Source organism: Desmodus rotundus, chromosome 3 (assembly GCF_022682495.2).
Source record: "Desmodus rotundus isolate HL8 chromosome 3, HLdesRot8A.1, whole genome shotgun sequence".
NCBI lineage: Eukaryota > Metazoa > Chordata > Mammalia > Chiroptera > Phyllostomidae > Desmodus > Desmodus rotundus.
In genome coordinates, this window is record NC_071389.1 from 151,538,412 (window position 1) to 151,552,993 (window position 14,582).

At 59.3% G+C, this 14,582-nt stretch overlaps 1 protein-coding gene across 2 annotated transcripts in view; it reads right to left on the bottom strand.

Moving 5' to 3' along the window:
* Nucleotides 1–155: 155 nt before the first annotated feature.
* The window catches only part of TNS2 (tensin 2), a 15,275-nt gene continuing 848 nt past the window's right edge, over nucleotides 156–14,582 (bottom strand). The window contains exons 2-29 of one of the 2 annotated variants that reach the window (XM_053921464.1): nucleotides 11,647–11,755; nucleotides 11,117–11,154; nucleotides 10,221–10,259; nucleotides 9,894–9,932; nucleotides 9,670–9,719; nucleotides 9,261–9,432; nucleotides 8,911–8,961; nucleotides 8,479–8,601; nucleotides 8,329–8,393; nucleotides 7,438–7,521; nucleotides 6,807–6,919; nucleotides 6,660–6,720; nucleotides 6,314–6,389; nucleotides 5,941–6,070; nucleotides 5,782–5,847; nucleotides 5,599–5,712; nucleotides 4,165–5,376; nucleotides 3,874–4,024; nucleotides 3,172–3,761; nucleotides 2,961–3,050; nucleotides 2,497–2,622; nucleotides 2,205–2,297; nucleotides 2,002–2,079; nucleotides 1,751–1,828; nucleotides 1,164–1,332; nucleotides 1,006–1,074; nucleotides 858–887; nucleotides 156–725 (exon numbers count right to left, since the gene is read on the bottom strand). In XM_053921464.1, the coding sequence (XP_053777439.1) occupies nucleotides 587–725; nucleotides 858–887; nucleotides 1,006–1,074; nucleotides 1,164–1,332; nucleotides 1,751–1,828; nucleotides 2,002–2,079; nucleotides 2,205–2,297; nucleotides 2,497–2,622; nucleotides 2,961–3,050; nucleotides 3,172–3,761; nucleotides 3,874–4,024; nucleotides 4,165–5,376; nucleotides 5,599–5,712; nucleotides 5,782–5,847; nucleotides 5,941–6,070; nucleotides 6,314–6,389; nucleotides 6,660–6,720; nucleotides 6,807–6,919; nucleotides 7,438–7,521; nucleotides 8,329–8,393; nucleotides 8,479–8,601; nucleotides 8,911–8,961; nucleotides 9,261–9,432; nucleotides 9,670–9,719; nucleotides 9,894–9,932; nucleotides 10,221–10,259; nucleotides 11,117–11,154; nucleotides 11,647–11,755 (4,155 nt within the window). In that variant the 3' untranslated portion in view covers nucleotides 156–586. Of the gene's footprint in view, nucleotides 726–857; nucleotides 888–1,005; nucleotides 1,075–1,163; nucleotides 1,333–1,750; nucleotides 1,829–2,001; nucleotides 2,080–2,204; nucleotides 2,298–2,496; nucleotides 2,623–2,960; nucleotides 3,051–3,171; nucleotides 3,762–3,873; nucleotides 4,025–4,164; nucleotides 5,377–5,598; nucleotides 5,713–5,781; nucleotides 5,848–5,940; nucleotides 6,071–6,313; nucleotides 6,390–6,659; nucleotides 6,721–6,806; nucleotides 6,920–7,437; nucleotides 7,522–8,328; nucleotides 8,394–8,478; nucleotides 8,602–8,910; nucleotides 8,962–9,260; nucleotides 9,433–9,669; nucleotides 9,720–9,888; nucleotides 9,933–10,220; nucleotides 10,260–11,116; nucleotides 11,155–11,646; nucleotides 13,355–14,582 lie in introns of those variants that run through there. The other variant, XM_045184091.2, reaches the window with a different exon arrangement.

Here is a 14,582-nt window from a genome sequence, read left to right on the forward strand (position 1 = left end):
TGCTCACCAGGACGTGTGGACCACTGTGAGGCCAAGGATGGGGACTGCGTATGTTCCAAGGACCTGGCCTGGGGGTGGGATGCCCCTGCACTGGTGGGCCCCAGGAGGCACGAGGCTTGGCCCTTCCTATGAAAAGGCATGACTCCGACTCCAACTAAACGTTATAGAAATTCTTTATTATTAGACAAAAATAGACTCTTTTCCCCCCTTTTCATGTGTTCCCACTCTGATCTCTCTGCTCAGGGGGGAAGGCAGAGGAGGGAGCACGCTGCTCCCCACACGTCTCCCCTCCCCCCGCCAGGCTGGGACCTGCATTTGGGTGGAGCTGGCTCCTCTCCAGGGCTGATGTTGTGTAGGTGGCGCTGTCCTGATCTCCTCCAGGGCGCAACTGCTGATGCCTCCTTACCCTTCACATGCCCATCTCTGCCGTCTGCTCACGTGCAAGGTCATCTCACGGGCCTGTCCATTTAGCTTAGCAGGCTGCGGGCGGGGAAGGAGAGCAGTGTCCCAGGCCAGGGGAAGTGAAGGCTGTGGGGTGCTGGGAGGGGCGCAGCGTTGATGTGGGCTCTGAGCTTGTGGCCTTCCTTCATTTTCTCTGGCCCAGTAGAACTTTGGTGATGAAAGTGACAATGGCGCCTGCAGGCTGATCAGGGTCAAGCTCTGCGAAGAGGTGACACACATTCTCCCAGGGGCTTCCTGGCTTCTTGGCCACGAAACCAAAGATCCTAGGGGTACACAGGCAGGGTCGGGAGAGGGCTCCGCACCCCTTCCACAAGGGACTGCAGGACGGGGCTTGAGGAGGAAGGAGGCACCTCAGTCCCGTGGGGGGAAGAGGTTGCAGTAATGGGGAAGCTTACTTGGAGGTGGTCCCATTGGGGTTGGTCCATCTGCAGAAGGAAGAGAGCTGTGAAGGCACGCACCCCAGGGAATGGCTACCAAAGGAGGAGCTGGGGCAGGGGCTGGTCTGTGGGGCTGTGGGAAGACAGGGTTGGGAGGGAGGGTCACCTCCGGTCCTGAGGATCAGTGCTGGAGAAGGTGATGCTGTTCACCGGGTAATGGCGGCGAAAGAAGAGCCTGTGAAGAGGAGGGAGGGGGGAATCACCCAGAAATTGGGGTCCCAAGGGTCTAAGCTTGGGGGTTCCCCAGGGGCTCGGCACACATACTTCCTTTGGTTGTCTGTTAACGTAATGCCCTGGGCTGAGACCTTGAAGTGGACGACGGCTGGCGTGGGGCGGGGGCTGCAGCTCAGGGCCGCAGAGCTTGCGCGGGCTACTGCCTGGGGGCCCGTCAGTGACTCGGTCTCCACCGAGGTCAGGTAGAGCACACTGCAGGCTATGCAGGCAAGAAGTGGGTTGGGGGACATGGTCTGTCAGCCCCCAGATCTGTCTCCCCCTAGTCCCCCCACCCCACCAACTTTGCACTTTCCCCTGACTAGCACTGCTCAAAATGCATTAGCATCACATAAATAACCTGTTAAAAAAGTAGATTCTATGATTCCCTGAGATCTACAGTCAGAGATGCTGGAAGAGGCCTGAGAATCTGCATTCTAATAAGCCTTCCTCCCCAGGATTCTCATGTTCACAAAAGTTTGAGAACCTAGCCTGAGGGCCCCCTTACCCACCCCTGCCTTTGGGGTTTAAAAGCACCTGTGGGGCCCATCCATCTCAAGGCCTTTCAATGTCCTATGCCTCTATCTGCAGTGCCCCCTTGGTGCCTAGGGAGAGGGACGGGCGGAGGCAGAGAACCCTACCGGCACCCTGACGCAGGAGATCTGCTGCTGTGCTCATGTTGGCGGGCACTGGGGCCTCTGGGGTCTCCTCCAGAGGATCTGAGGGAAGCGGCCAACAGGGCAGGTCAGCGGGGAGGGGGCGGCATTCCCTAGGAGCAGTACAACTCCCTTTGCCGCCCCAAGGGAAGGCAAGCTGGGAGCCAGGCTCCTGGATTCTGCCTTTGGCGGCCATGGGTGGGGAGAGGTGGGAGAGCAGACAACGAAACACCCACCTTTGCTGGGAATGCGCAGGCAGCAGGGCAGGGATAGGGGGGAGATGGAGTGCTGGGAGACCAGGGCGGACAGGCTGCCTGCAGCAACAGGTGAGAAAACTCCTGAGGCGCCCACAGAGAGCCTCAACTTTCCCTCCACCCTCCTGGGATCCCTTGGCCTCCCTAAACCAAACCCGTGTAGCCTTCCCACCCCTGCTTCTCACCAAAGTAGGGCTCACTGGGACAGCCCTTGATCTTCACCCCTTTGGGCCCAGTCTCAATGAGAAAATGGCGGACCAGCTGTTCCAACGGGTCCCCTGAGAGGCCGGAAGAGGAGAGGAAGGCTTTATCAGATTCCAGGTTCCTGCCTTCTATTCTGTTGGGATTCTTTCCAGAGCGTGAGAGTCACTTCCTGTCCCTCCCTGCCAAGAAGTGGTGTGGCCCACCAGTCCTTGTCTTGCCTCTGTACCTGCCCCACTCCGTTCCCCTTCTCACTTGGGTTTGGGCACCGTGTACCTTTCCAGGGCTGTGCACTGGGTGGGGGGGTAGCCACCTTGAGGGCCAGCCCATAGGCTCCTTGGAATGAATGACTGTCCCTGATGAGGAAGGCTCCAGGGTCCTTGTCCTTCAGCAGGGCAATGGCTGGGGGAGGTGGGAGGAGAAGTTTGCCCAGGGCTGACTGAGCCCCAGACAGCCACCCCTCCGCTCTGTCAGCCAGCCAGCTCCCCAGGCCCTCGCCCTGACAGTGTGGCAGTGTTGGGCATCCGGGTACAGAACTTTAGCATTCAGAGGGCAGTGACCACATTAAGTCCAACCCTCCTTGGGCACAAATCCTGGAATCACCTGCTAGTGCGAAGCGAAGCTCAGAGTAAACACTAAGATGGGAGGAGGCAATAGGGTGTCAACCGGAAGGTTGGACTGGGTCCAAAGCCCAGACAGAGCCCTGGAAGGTGGGAGTGGTAGGCAGGCTGGCTCCTCACCTTGGTCACGGGACAGGTGTGGCTTGTACCAGAACTTGGATGTATCCTGGACAAACTTGACGTTGCTCTGGCTCTCTTGCATGGGGGGCTCTAGGACAGGGAGGGACTGAGCTTGGCCCCAGGGCCCCCAAGTTCCCATACCATGCCCCTCCCTGGGAAAAGGGTTCTCCCAAGGCCGTTCCCCACGCCCTCTCCCTCAAGGCCTTCGTACCTGGAAGTTGAGGGGTGTTATCTGGGAGCTGAGGTGCAAAGGTGACATGGTGACTGGTGCCTCTGGCTGGTGGTGATGCCTGCTCTGGGCCCCAAGGGCCTGACTGTTGCCCAGGCCCGGGCAGGTGGCGTTTCTCAGGAAGGGGGGGCTGGGTGGGGCTGCTGATGTCATAGGATGCCGCCAGGGGGAAGGCAGGCGTGGGTGAGCTCTGAGGCGGCTCTGGGCTGGTCACAAGCCAAGGTGTCTGGGTGGGCACTGGGGTGAGGGGGGACCCATCTGGGCTGTCCGGGGGCTCTCGAAAGCCCTGCCAGGGGGCGTGACGGAGGCCGGGAAGCGTAGTGGGCACAGGGGCCCTTGGACTGCTACCATCTGAGCGGCCCCCTGGACTCCTCTCCTGAGGCCAGTCGTTGGGTGAGCTAGGGGGGGAGGCTGGGGAGAAGGGGCTAGGGGCCGGAGGCTCAAGCCCACTTCTTGCTGGCAGCTCAGGAGGCTTTTCAGCACCTCCCTGGGATACGGGCAACAAGGCCTCGCCAGGACTCAGTCTCTGAGTGGGTGCCAAGGTGGGGGACCTGGCATCTTGCCGTCGGGTGCTGCGGGGAGGGAGGGCAGGTGGTCAGCAGGGCCTCCAAGTCCCTGTTGTGAACTTCCTCCACCCCCACTCCAGCCTTCAGTGTCTACTTTGAAAAGGAGGTGCTTGCTTACCTTTCCTTGCCCTGGACCGGGCTGCTGGTGTGCAGGGGTGTGGAGGGACCAGACATCTCTGAAGAGGCACTGCACTGGGCATTGTGGGAGGACCGCGGCAGGGTGCTGTGCCTGCTGGGGCCCTCCCCCCAGGACGCTGGCTCAGGCGACTCTGCAGGGAAGGGGAGAGCAGAGACTGTGAGCCAGGAACAGGCCTTCCATCTGGCTTAGCTCTTTCTCACTCTGTGCCTTCCCAACCATAGACCAGAACCCTTCTCTGCCCTAGGTACTCCTCACCCCAGTGCCCCTCACCTGCAGATGTCAGGGGTCCTGCTGGGGCCAGGTGCCCAGGCAGTGGATACCTGTCCCCTCCCTCCTCTGCAGGGATCTCGTAGCTCAGCTTCCTGGATGGTGGGTAGGGCGGGCTGCCCGGGGAAATGGAGCCAGCCCGTGGGGAGTGGGCACCAGGGCTGGGATACCTTCTGCCCTCGCCTGCAGAACCACAGCTGTGAGGCACCCGGCCATATGCTGGGCAGTAACTGGGAACTGCTCCTCCGTAGCCGTATGTCACCAGGGCAGGGTAGCCTGGATGCCCATACCTGCCTTCAGGGCACACAGTGTAGGAACAGCCCTCGTGCCCTTCCTCGCCTGCCTTGGGTGGCTTCAGGCAGCTATAGTCAGGTATTGGGGTATGGTGATGCCCACAAGCTGGCACCAGCAGGGGCAGTGGGTGCCCGGACCGCACCGGGTGCAGGAGAGGTTTGCCAGCCTCGCTTGCCCACCGCTCTCCAGCCTCCCTCTCCAGTCGGAGCCCGTACAGAGCTGTTGTGGGCAGCGCCAGCTTCTCTTCACAAGCAGGGCAGGAGCACAGGGCAGGCAGACCAGGGTCCTCCAGGATCACCACTTCCCGGTAGCCTGGGGAGCGGTAGCTGAAGTCCCCACTGGTTGGTTTCCCCAGCTCAGGGGGGTAGGGGTATGGCCCCTCAGACAGCGATCTGCAGAGGCGTCTCTTCTCCACGGAGGCATCCGCATAGCCCTGGGTGGGCCCCTCGTACCCCCCATAGGCCAGCCGCCGCCTCTCCAGGGTTCCCTCTGGCTGGTAGTACCCTCCATTGGGGATCCCGCAGGGTTCCCGGTAGCCCTGGCGGCAGGAGCAATGGCGGCTGAGGGCAGGTCTGTGACCTGAATATGTTCCAAGGTGGGCGCCTCCGCCTGCATGGGGCTGTTCTTCATCATCCAGGATAGCTGTCTCGCGCCCAGCCCCCCGACCCCCACTGGCCACTCCACAGCCTCCCAGGAGGCGCTCTAGCTCCTGCCGTTCAGCAGCTGTTGGAGGTGGACGGCCAGGGGACTCTGTGGCTGGCTCCGTGGTGAGTGTGGATGAATGGCCGGAGTCGCTGCTGACGGACAGCAGCGGGGGTGCGGGTGGCTCTGGAGAGGGTGCTGGCGGGGTCTGGCGAGGGGCCCGCTGCACCTGGGCATAAGGACTGCCATCTAGAGGGCCGCGGGTGTGGGTCAGGGAGCCTAGGTGGGGAGAGGAGCAGGAAAGGTGGGCAGGCAGGGGAAAGGGGGGGGGGGCGGGGAGAGAGAGAGAGGGAGAGCGAACACGTGAGCACCTTAATGAGAGGGGACAGCCCTGGAGATTCCAGCTCAGGAGGTGTCCCTTGGGAGGCGGGTTTGTCTGGGGAGGACGGAGTGCACCCCCAAACCTCCACCTCCCACCACCCCTGCGCCAGCAGCACACACCATCCACACTGTCCTCGTGGTGCTGGTTGAAGTTCTCATAGGAGTCCCAGCGCACGGCGAGCTCTGCTGTGTTGTAGTCAACAGTGACTGAGGGGTCGTTCCGTGGGGTGCTGCCTGTGGGAGGCCCAGGTGGTGAGGAGCAGGGAGACAGCCTTCGGCCTTGATCCCAGGATCTGCTCTTACCTTTGATCTTCTCAGGGCTGGAGGAGAAGATGAACTCCACCGAGGCTTGGAAGGGGAACCTCTCGTCTGTGAACAGTGGATAGTGAGAAGCCAGGTCCCCTGCCTGCCTGCCTGCCCTCCCCCGGGCTCTCGCCCTCATACCACCTATCCCCCACTCACCGGTCCAGGCCTCATCCAGCTGGTCCTTGGGAAAGGTGAGCTGTGGTCCATGGATGGTGCATGTGTGGAACTGGACTCGGAACACAAGAGTCCGGTCTGTCCCCCGGCCACCCTTGTGATAGCATGTCACCTGGGTGAGGGAGGCTGGGATCAGGCGCTCATGTCCACTTACACCTCCTCTGTGCTTCCTCCCTGGAGACTGCCCAGCCACAGCTCTGCCCTGCCTCAGACTCAAGATGACCCATTTAGGGGACTCCCTTTTCGCCCTCCAATCTGGATTGAATTTACAATTCACCAGAGCTTGCTCTGCTGGAAGGAGACGACGCCACCCCTCAACCCATCTCCAAGACTCCTTGTTGTCAAGGTCCCTCACCATGACATCGCCTTTGAGAAGGAGGGCTGGCTCCAGGCTGATGCAAAGCTGCTGGGGACCAGGGCCCGCAATGTGACTGTGGAAGAGAGGAGAAGGCAGAGCTGAATCAGAGGTCCTTGGACTCAGGGCTGACTGTGAAGAGTCAGAAGGGAGTTGGGAGATAGGCTCTGAGCCCTGAGTGAGAGACCTTTAGCTTAGCCTCAGCTTCCCCATCCGTAAAGTAGATTCCATAGTGGTACTGGTTTTCAGGTACAGTGGCTAGAGCTGGAGGCCCAGGTGTTTGGGAGGCTGGAGAAACGGGGGGCTGGGGCCCAGGGGAGCAGGAGCTTGGGGACACAGCACTCACTAGATTCCGGATGTGTAGACAAGCTGCATGGACTGGTAGATCTTGAGGAAGGGCTGAAAGCCTGGAGGGGCAAGAGGGCACATGAGAGGTGCTGAGTTGGAGGGTTGGGGAACAGCCCCCCTTGGAGTACATCCCAGGCAGACTCACCTGTGCCAGGTTCAAGGGCTGGCAGTACGGGCACGAGCACATAGTGCAGGAAGAGAGGGCTACTGTTCATTCTGATGGAGCCAGAGAGCAGGCCACTGAAGTAGTTAATATATCTGGTGGGGGGAGTTAGGTCAAGAATGTAAGTCAAGAATGTAAGCCCCTTCCTCTGGCGGTCCCCTTGTAGCATTTCACCCCCACACACCCTTGGAAGGCCTGTCCTTCTCCTCAGTACTTCCCTTCCATTCCAGCCACCAGAAAGTTCTTCCCAGTATCTAACCTGAATCCTTCTCGCTGCCTCAGGGGTTTTGTACTTGCTGTCCCCTTTGCCTAGAATGCTGTTCCCTCCGACCTTGTAGAGGCAGGCCCTGCAAGTCTCTCTTTATCATAAGACTCCATTTTACTTTCTTCATAGCACTTGTCATCATCCAAAATGATCTTTCCTATTTCTCACAGGTTTATTGACTTCTACTCCACTCTGTAGTAGCAAGGACCTTGTTTGTTCTGAATTCTCAGCACCTGGCACAGTGCCTGCCACATCAGAGGTGTAACTATAAAGTGTGTGATGTGAATGACAAGAACTTGGCCTTGGTGGCCATGGATCCCCCGGCCCATCCCCACCCAGGCTGCTCACCGGCGCTGGGAGGGCTGCAGCTCCGCAGCCACTTTGTCCTCGCAGAACTTCCGCATGGTAAGAGTAGCCAGTGCCTGGTCTGCCCTGGGGAGAGCAAATGAGTACAGGGGATGAGGGGCTGGTCTCCATCCTGGTCTCCTATCCCTAAGCCCCAGGGGAGGATGAGAGGGGTGATTCCCAAGTCTAGAGGAAGCCTAGAGTGGTGGTAAAGAGAACCAGAAACCCCACATATAGTCACTTTACTAGTTGTTGGACCTCAAACAATTGTTCCCTGAGCTTTAGTTTCCTCATCTGTAAAATGGGGCAATGAGACCATGTTATGGGTTGAATTGTGTCCCCCGCAAAAGATATGTACCTCAGAATGTGACTTTATTTGGAAATAGGGTCGCTGCAGATGTAATTAGTTAAGATGTCATACTGGAGTAGGGTGAGCCCTTAGTCCAATATGATTGGTGTCCTTAGAAGAAGAGGAGACAGAGACACAGGAAGAAGGTCAAGTGATGACGGAGGCAGAGATTGCAGTGACGCAGCTGCAAGCCAAGGACCACCAAGGACTGCTGGCCACCAGCAGCAGCTAGAAAGAGGCAAGGAAGGGTTCTACCCAGAGTCTCAGAGGAGTGAGGCCCTGCTGACACCTCGATATTAGACTTCCAGCCTCCAGAAGCAAGACAATACATTTCTGTTGTCTCAAGCCACTTAGTTTGCGGCACTTTGTTACAGCAGCCCCAGAGAATTGTAGCGAAGTACAATGAGAAAAAGGAGGTGGCAATTGTCAAATCATAAATGGCTCTCTGAACACAGAGGTGGGGCTTCAAGGTACATGGGCTGGTCAAGGACCAGCTGGAGGAAGGGCCACTGGGGAAGGGGCCACTCAAGGGTGGGGAGCCTCACCCTGCAGAGATCTTGCTGTAGTGCATGTAGGCAGAGACGATGACCCCAAGCTTGCTCTTGCTCCCCTGAGGACAGACACAGGGATAGAGGGCCTGCTGGGACTCCAGGCTGGGGGCCCCTCAGCCCTGCAGACCTGAGGCCGCAGCCCACCTTGCAGTACAGTACGACCACGTGCTGTGGGTCAGCACTGAGCCAGGTTTCCATGGCTTTGCAAATGGAGCACAGCTTGTCCAGGGGGGGTGCGTGCATCTCAGGCCAGCCAAAGTCCTGCACCTGCGTGGGGGGGACAGGGGTGAAACTGGGAGTGGGGACCACGAGCGAAGAGAGATAGGTGGAAAAGGGACAGGGTGTAGGGGTCAGGGGCAAGGGCAGACCCTTGGCTGTCCATGACAGCCTCGACACTTTCTGCATCTGCATAGTGGGTTGATACCTGTTGCACACGCTTTGTGGTGTCTCAAGTGTATGTCATATGGGGAAGTGCTTAAGAGGAAAATAGATGCCAGTTGCTCCTGTTAATAACCAGGAGGTTGGGGGCTTCTGGGGTGAGGATGATTCGGTTTAATGGCTTTAATCCCCTCCTACCTTGGGGTTTAGGCGGGTCAGGTCATGTCTTTTTTCTGAAAGGTTGAAGAGCTGCAAGAAAAGTGGGGAGGCTTTAGACCTGATGCAGTGAGGCGCAGTGATGCATGGAGGTGGTATCACCCACTGTGACCCTAAGAGTTTCTCCAGAATGAGGAGGTTGCAAAGGTCCTGCCCAGCTGTGATAGATAGCCCGGGTCCAGGTTCCAGGTTGGTTACAACTGTGCCTCGGGCCCGTACTCACTAGAGCCCATCCGGCCCCTCCTCCGAGGGCCGGACGTCAGGGTGCAGCCTGGCCCATCTGGGCCTCCCAGTCCTTTCATTGGCTGACTGCGGTAGGCCCCGCCCCTCACCAGGTACTTGTCTCGGTGCTTGGATTGCAGCACGTGAGCCAACTCGCGCAGGTGGCTCTGGTGTCTCTCCTCCTCAGGCCGAGCAGGGAAGGCAGCGGCCAGGATCCGCTCAGTCACATAGGTGAGGTCCAGATCCCAACGGCGCTCCATGAGCGGGTCCAGACTGAAGCTCCTAGAATGAGTGAACCTGCATAAGGCACGAAGGGTCGGGCTTCTGGAGGGGACTGGTGTAATGGAAGGGTGTCTGGCCCGCTGCAGGAGGCTTCCCGGGTCCTGGGGATGAGTGGGACTGCTTGGGGGCATGAAGCTGTCCCGAAGAACTTTGCTGGGGGCCACTGCCCTGGGCTAAGTGAAGAGTGGAGACTGAGGAAAAGGCTCAAGTGGGATCACCTCCAGCGCCCTCACCTACCGGGGCAGAGTGCTGCGCTGCTTTGAGTGATTCAGAGACTTGGTGGATCCCTGGTGGATGAGATGAGATGATGAGCAAGCATCTCTTTGGGTATCCCCCCAAATCTAGGATCCCCACTCCAGAGCTTCAAGAACTTTTGTCCTCATTAGAAACCTAGGTCCTTACTCGAAGAGCTAAGGACCTGCTTCTGCCCCCCACCTCGCCCCCTCCAAGCATCACCTTACCAGGTGCTCTATGCGTCTCACAGGGGCCGTGTTTCTCCGCTGGAGGGAGATGGCGGGAAAGGGGAGTGGTTAGGGCAGGAGCAAGGACCAGTGGAGGCCTGGGGAAGGTGGAGGCGGCCTGCCAGTGTCCCTGTGAGGGCTGTATTGGACAAGGGGAGAGGAGTCCTAGCCCCCAGCAGGCCCAGAGAGACAACAGCAGACATTTTTCCCCTCAGGATGACCAATATCCATAGCGGTTCATTCAAGGTAACCCTCTGTGGCCACCAGCCCTTTGGACTGCACAGCCAGGCTCCTTGCCTCCCACACCCCATCCCAGAGCACACTCACCAGCTCTGCAGGAGGCAAGGCTTGACAGGATGAAGTCACCTGGAAGGAGACCCAAGTGGGGGGCTAAGCTCCTGGTGAAATGGGCTCTCCTGGCCTTAAGGATGGGGCCACCCCTCAGCTTCAGCAAGGTGGAGGGGCTGTCAGGAGATGGGTGCAGGCTCCAGCTGAAGTTCCTCTATTTAAGGGAGCCTCCCCTCTGGCCTCTAGGTCCCTCAGCCTGGGCCCCCCACTTGTTGCTCTTGGCTCCCAGCCCTGTGCCCACACAGACCCCCATTCATCCAGCTGCAGGGCAGAAGTTATATATAGAGCCACGCAGGCAGGCCATGGCCAGGGACGGACACTGGCCTCTTTCACCGGGAGACCCCACCCCTGGGCACGCAGCTTCCCCAAGCCGGCTCCATGGGCCTGGGAAGCCCTGCATTGCAGGAGGGGGACCAGGGAATCTCCTTGGAGATGGGGCTCTCTCAGGTCCCCAGTGGACAGTGGGTGCTGTCAACAGTTTGCACCTTCTGCCTAGTTTCTCCAGGGCCCAGGATGAGACCCACCCAGGCATCCTGAGGTCCCTTCCCCAGAGGGAAGGCACAACCCATCCGGCTGCCCAGTGTCTGAAATCCTGCTCCCTCACCCACCCACCCCACCCTTCCTCCTCCTCATTCATTCCCCACCCCCACCCTCTTGCCAGCTGCAGCCTGGGCACAGCACCAAGACAAACGCTGTCTAGCTGTCCACTCGCCTGGGCCAGCCCTTCAGGGGGTGGTGTAGGGTGGTTCTTAAAGGGCCCAGTACAGCACCCTCTCCCACCTCATCAGGGGTAGAGGGTTTATGCTAGTGTGGCTGCATAAGCCTGTTTCAGAGGAGGAAGGGACCCCACTCCCCTTTCCCAACTAGGTACCCACCTTTGCTTCACATTTTCTGTGCGTAGCCACCTTGCAGACTAGAGAGGTAGGGAGAGTAGGGGTTAGCAGAGGTCTTCTGGAGCAGTGGAAGGGGTGATCCTCTCCCATCTCCCTAGGCCCTGGAACCAGACCCTGGGACTTCCAGAACTCAAGCCGCATTGAGGTGGAGTTGGGGAGCAGGGGCAGAGAACAGCAGTGACGTACTACTGCCCAGGTCTGGCGGGATAGGAGGGAGCCAGGGTAATGATCCGTGGTGGGTAGGGGTGAGGAAGAAGGGAGGAAAGGAAGCCCCCAGTCATAGGTCAGGGTGGGAAGTCCTTGTACTGGGGTCTTCTGTGTTTCTGGGGGTGTTTGTCACGGGGACCAAGGGCCGTTTGGAGGGGAGGCAGCTGCCCCTCGGCTCCTGTGTTGCCTGCCCAGTGGAGGGGCAGCGTGCACAGTGTTGACGCTCTGCGCGCCTGCTGGCTGGAGTTGTGTGACATGGCAGTGCTGGGTGCAGGCTCTCAGAGTCACGGAACAGGGTGCCTCACCTCTGCACGAGACGCCTGTCCCATCGATGGTCACCTTACACACTGCACAGACCGGTGGTTTCTTCCGAAAAACCTTCTCCCGGAAGCTATGTGGCTCAGCTTTTCTAGGCTAGGGATGGAGGGATAGGCACAGACAGAGGTGTCCGTTCCCAGCGGGCCCATCTCCGGGGCTGGGCCTGGGCCTGAGCACTACTGGTTCCTTTCTTTCTCCAGTCCAACTGAAATCCCTAAACTCATAGGACACACTTGGCCACAGCTGTTTCCGGCCAGTTGTGGGGCCTGTCCTTGACAGTGCATGGATCTGGCCCCTTGTGTCACTGTGGCTGGGTCAGCTCCTCCCCAGGGGATCACTTAGGTCCCTCACGTGGCCCTGGTGTGTGATATCCTTGTGGCCACTGCCCCTCCCCCCCAATCTGAGAGCTCTCCTTCCGGTGGGGGGTGCTCTTACTGTCCTCTATGAGGCCCCCTGTTTCTCCTCCCTTCTTGCCCTCCCCAGATGAAGGCCCATGTGCAGAGTGAGCAGCAGGGGGTCCAGGCATGAATGTTAGATGACAGTCACGCAGCAGCACCCAGACTGACCTGGCAGGAGTGGCCTCAGCCAGTCCTGCTTCCCTGGCTCCTGTCCCCAGGCTCTAGGCAGCTGACACGCTCTCCCCCGCCACCCCCCCTCCCAAGAACAACATGTTTACTCATTGTGCACTGAAGCTGCAGGCAGCAGTTGTGTAAGAAGGCGGGCGGGCGGTAATGCTGGAGGGAGAGGCAGACAGAAGCATGACACTGGGGAAAATATGTAGCTGCCTTGCTACTTCTGGATGTAGTGAGCACCCCATCATGTCATTTGAGAAAGCTCAAGTGGGATTCTAGTATTGAATGGGGGAGGGGTGGGCCAGATGTTGTGTAGATGTGGGCCCCTCCCTACCCAGAGGTGCAGTGGGGCAGGAGGCTAGGATGCTCCCTTATGGCCCAGGCCTATCTCAGTCCCATCCCTTCCACTGTGGTTCACTCCTCCCATCCTCTATCTGGGGACCATTTGCCTCCTTGCCTCTACTCTCCTACCCATTTTTCTCCTCTGGAGTTCAAGTTCCTGTTCCCTTCCCTTCTATAATATTATCTCATGCTGCTTTTGTGGTAAGGCTGAACAAATGTGGGGAAAGGGAGTGATGGGGCCTCCAGGCCCCCCAGCCTGGGGACCCAGGCAGCACCTCTGGTCTCTTGACCGTCTCTCCCTGACAGAGCTGGATTAAAGCGGCAGCTGAACTCTCCTAAACGGGACCGAACTTGCTAGACCCATTAGGAAACCTGGGTGCATTTGGCGTGAATGGCACACACGGACAGTAGTAGCAGAAAGCAAACCCCCGTGTCTAAGGCACTCCTAAGACTGACACCTGGCTGCCTCCCTCCCTCCCTCGCTGCTCCCCGCCCTGCTTCCCCCGAACTTCTCAGCTTGGGTTTAGCCTTATTCTGGAGCTCCAGGGTAGTACTGGAAAAGTCCTACAATAAAGTATACCTAGACGCAGGTGTAGGGGGCCAGGACCCCCGGGGTTGGCCTGGGTTAGGGTAGGAGGTGATAGAGGAGCCAAAACCGATATACGGGTTCTGCTCTAACCCAAACTTCTGCTGCTCGGCCACAGCCCTGGCCACAACCAAAGAGGCAGAGAAGCGGAGATGCAGGGCACGGGGAGAAGGCTGAGGAAGAGGGTCTGGCCTGGGAATCCGATCTCCTGGCCCCTCCCCCACTGCCCACACCTCCACCCTTGCCCCTCCTCTGCCCAGCTGGTGGGCACTCCTACCCTGCTGGTGGCCGGCTCCTGTCCCTCCTCCCTAGGGCTCTGAGCAGCCTCTCCACGGGGCCGCTGGACTTCATGGTGTCCCTCTGGCTGGGGTGCCGGCCACGGGCCCCAAACAATGCTGGGGCCTGGCCCGGGGCTTCCTGGAAGCGGCCTGGCGGAGGCAGCCGCTTCCCTTGGGTGGAGAGTAGACTGTCTGGCTGGTGTGAAGAGAAGCCCAGCCCTGGAAGCGGAGGGGAGTACAGGCGGGAAGGGGGCAGGTCGCTGCTCCAGGAAGTGGGGTGGGGGGGAGGATGTGGGGGAGGCCAGGAGATCAGATTCCCAGGATCTACCCTGCTGGGAGTGTCAGCCCAAGATCTTTCCCCCACCCCCCCATCCCCTTGCTCTGGAGCTTCCCTGTGCCCAGGGATCTACCCTATCCAGGGATCTGCAAGAAACCTGAGATCCAGGCCCCTCCCCCCCACCCCACCCCACCCTGTGTCGTGGGGCAGGGTGGGAATTTAGGTCTCATGGCAGGGCTCAAGGGCCAGTGGCAGGGAACACCAAGTCCTGTCCAGGCCAGCCTCCCAGCCTGAACTCTCGGGCTCTCTGGGGACTTCCTGTGGGAGGTGGGGGGAAGGGACCTAGGAATCACAATCCTGGCTAGCCCAGGATCCGAGGATCAGGAGTACATCCTGAGGGTCAGGGAAAATGGAACTGAAGGCCAGCTTCCTGCCTCAGTTTCACTGGTTGTGAAAAGGGAAACATGCATGCTCCCCCCTCTCCTATTCACACTGGAAGACAAATTCCAGCCAGAAGGCTGCTTTGCCCACAGGAGTGATCCATTCTCCTACCCCGGTCCAAGGCCTCTGAGGTCCTTCTCCTGACAGTCCCCAGCAGCTCTGCTCCTGACACAGTCTTCCACTCACTCATTTTCTGGTCTGGTTTCCACCCAACTTCTCAGACCCCTGGCTCCTCTTTGGAGCCCTGCCACTTAGGCCCTCCAGTCCAGGCCCTAGGGCTGTCGTTCCCCCAAAGCCTGAGTACTACCTTCATGGCTCTCCTTGCTCTGCTGTCCTTCCTGAGCAGCTGTCCCAGGACCTGAGGACTGGACAGGAGGCCCCCCCTCCCAACACAGACTCCACACCCCTCCAAGGGCCTCCTGCCTCC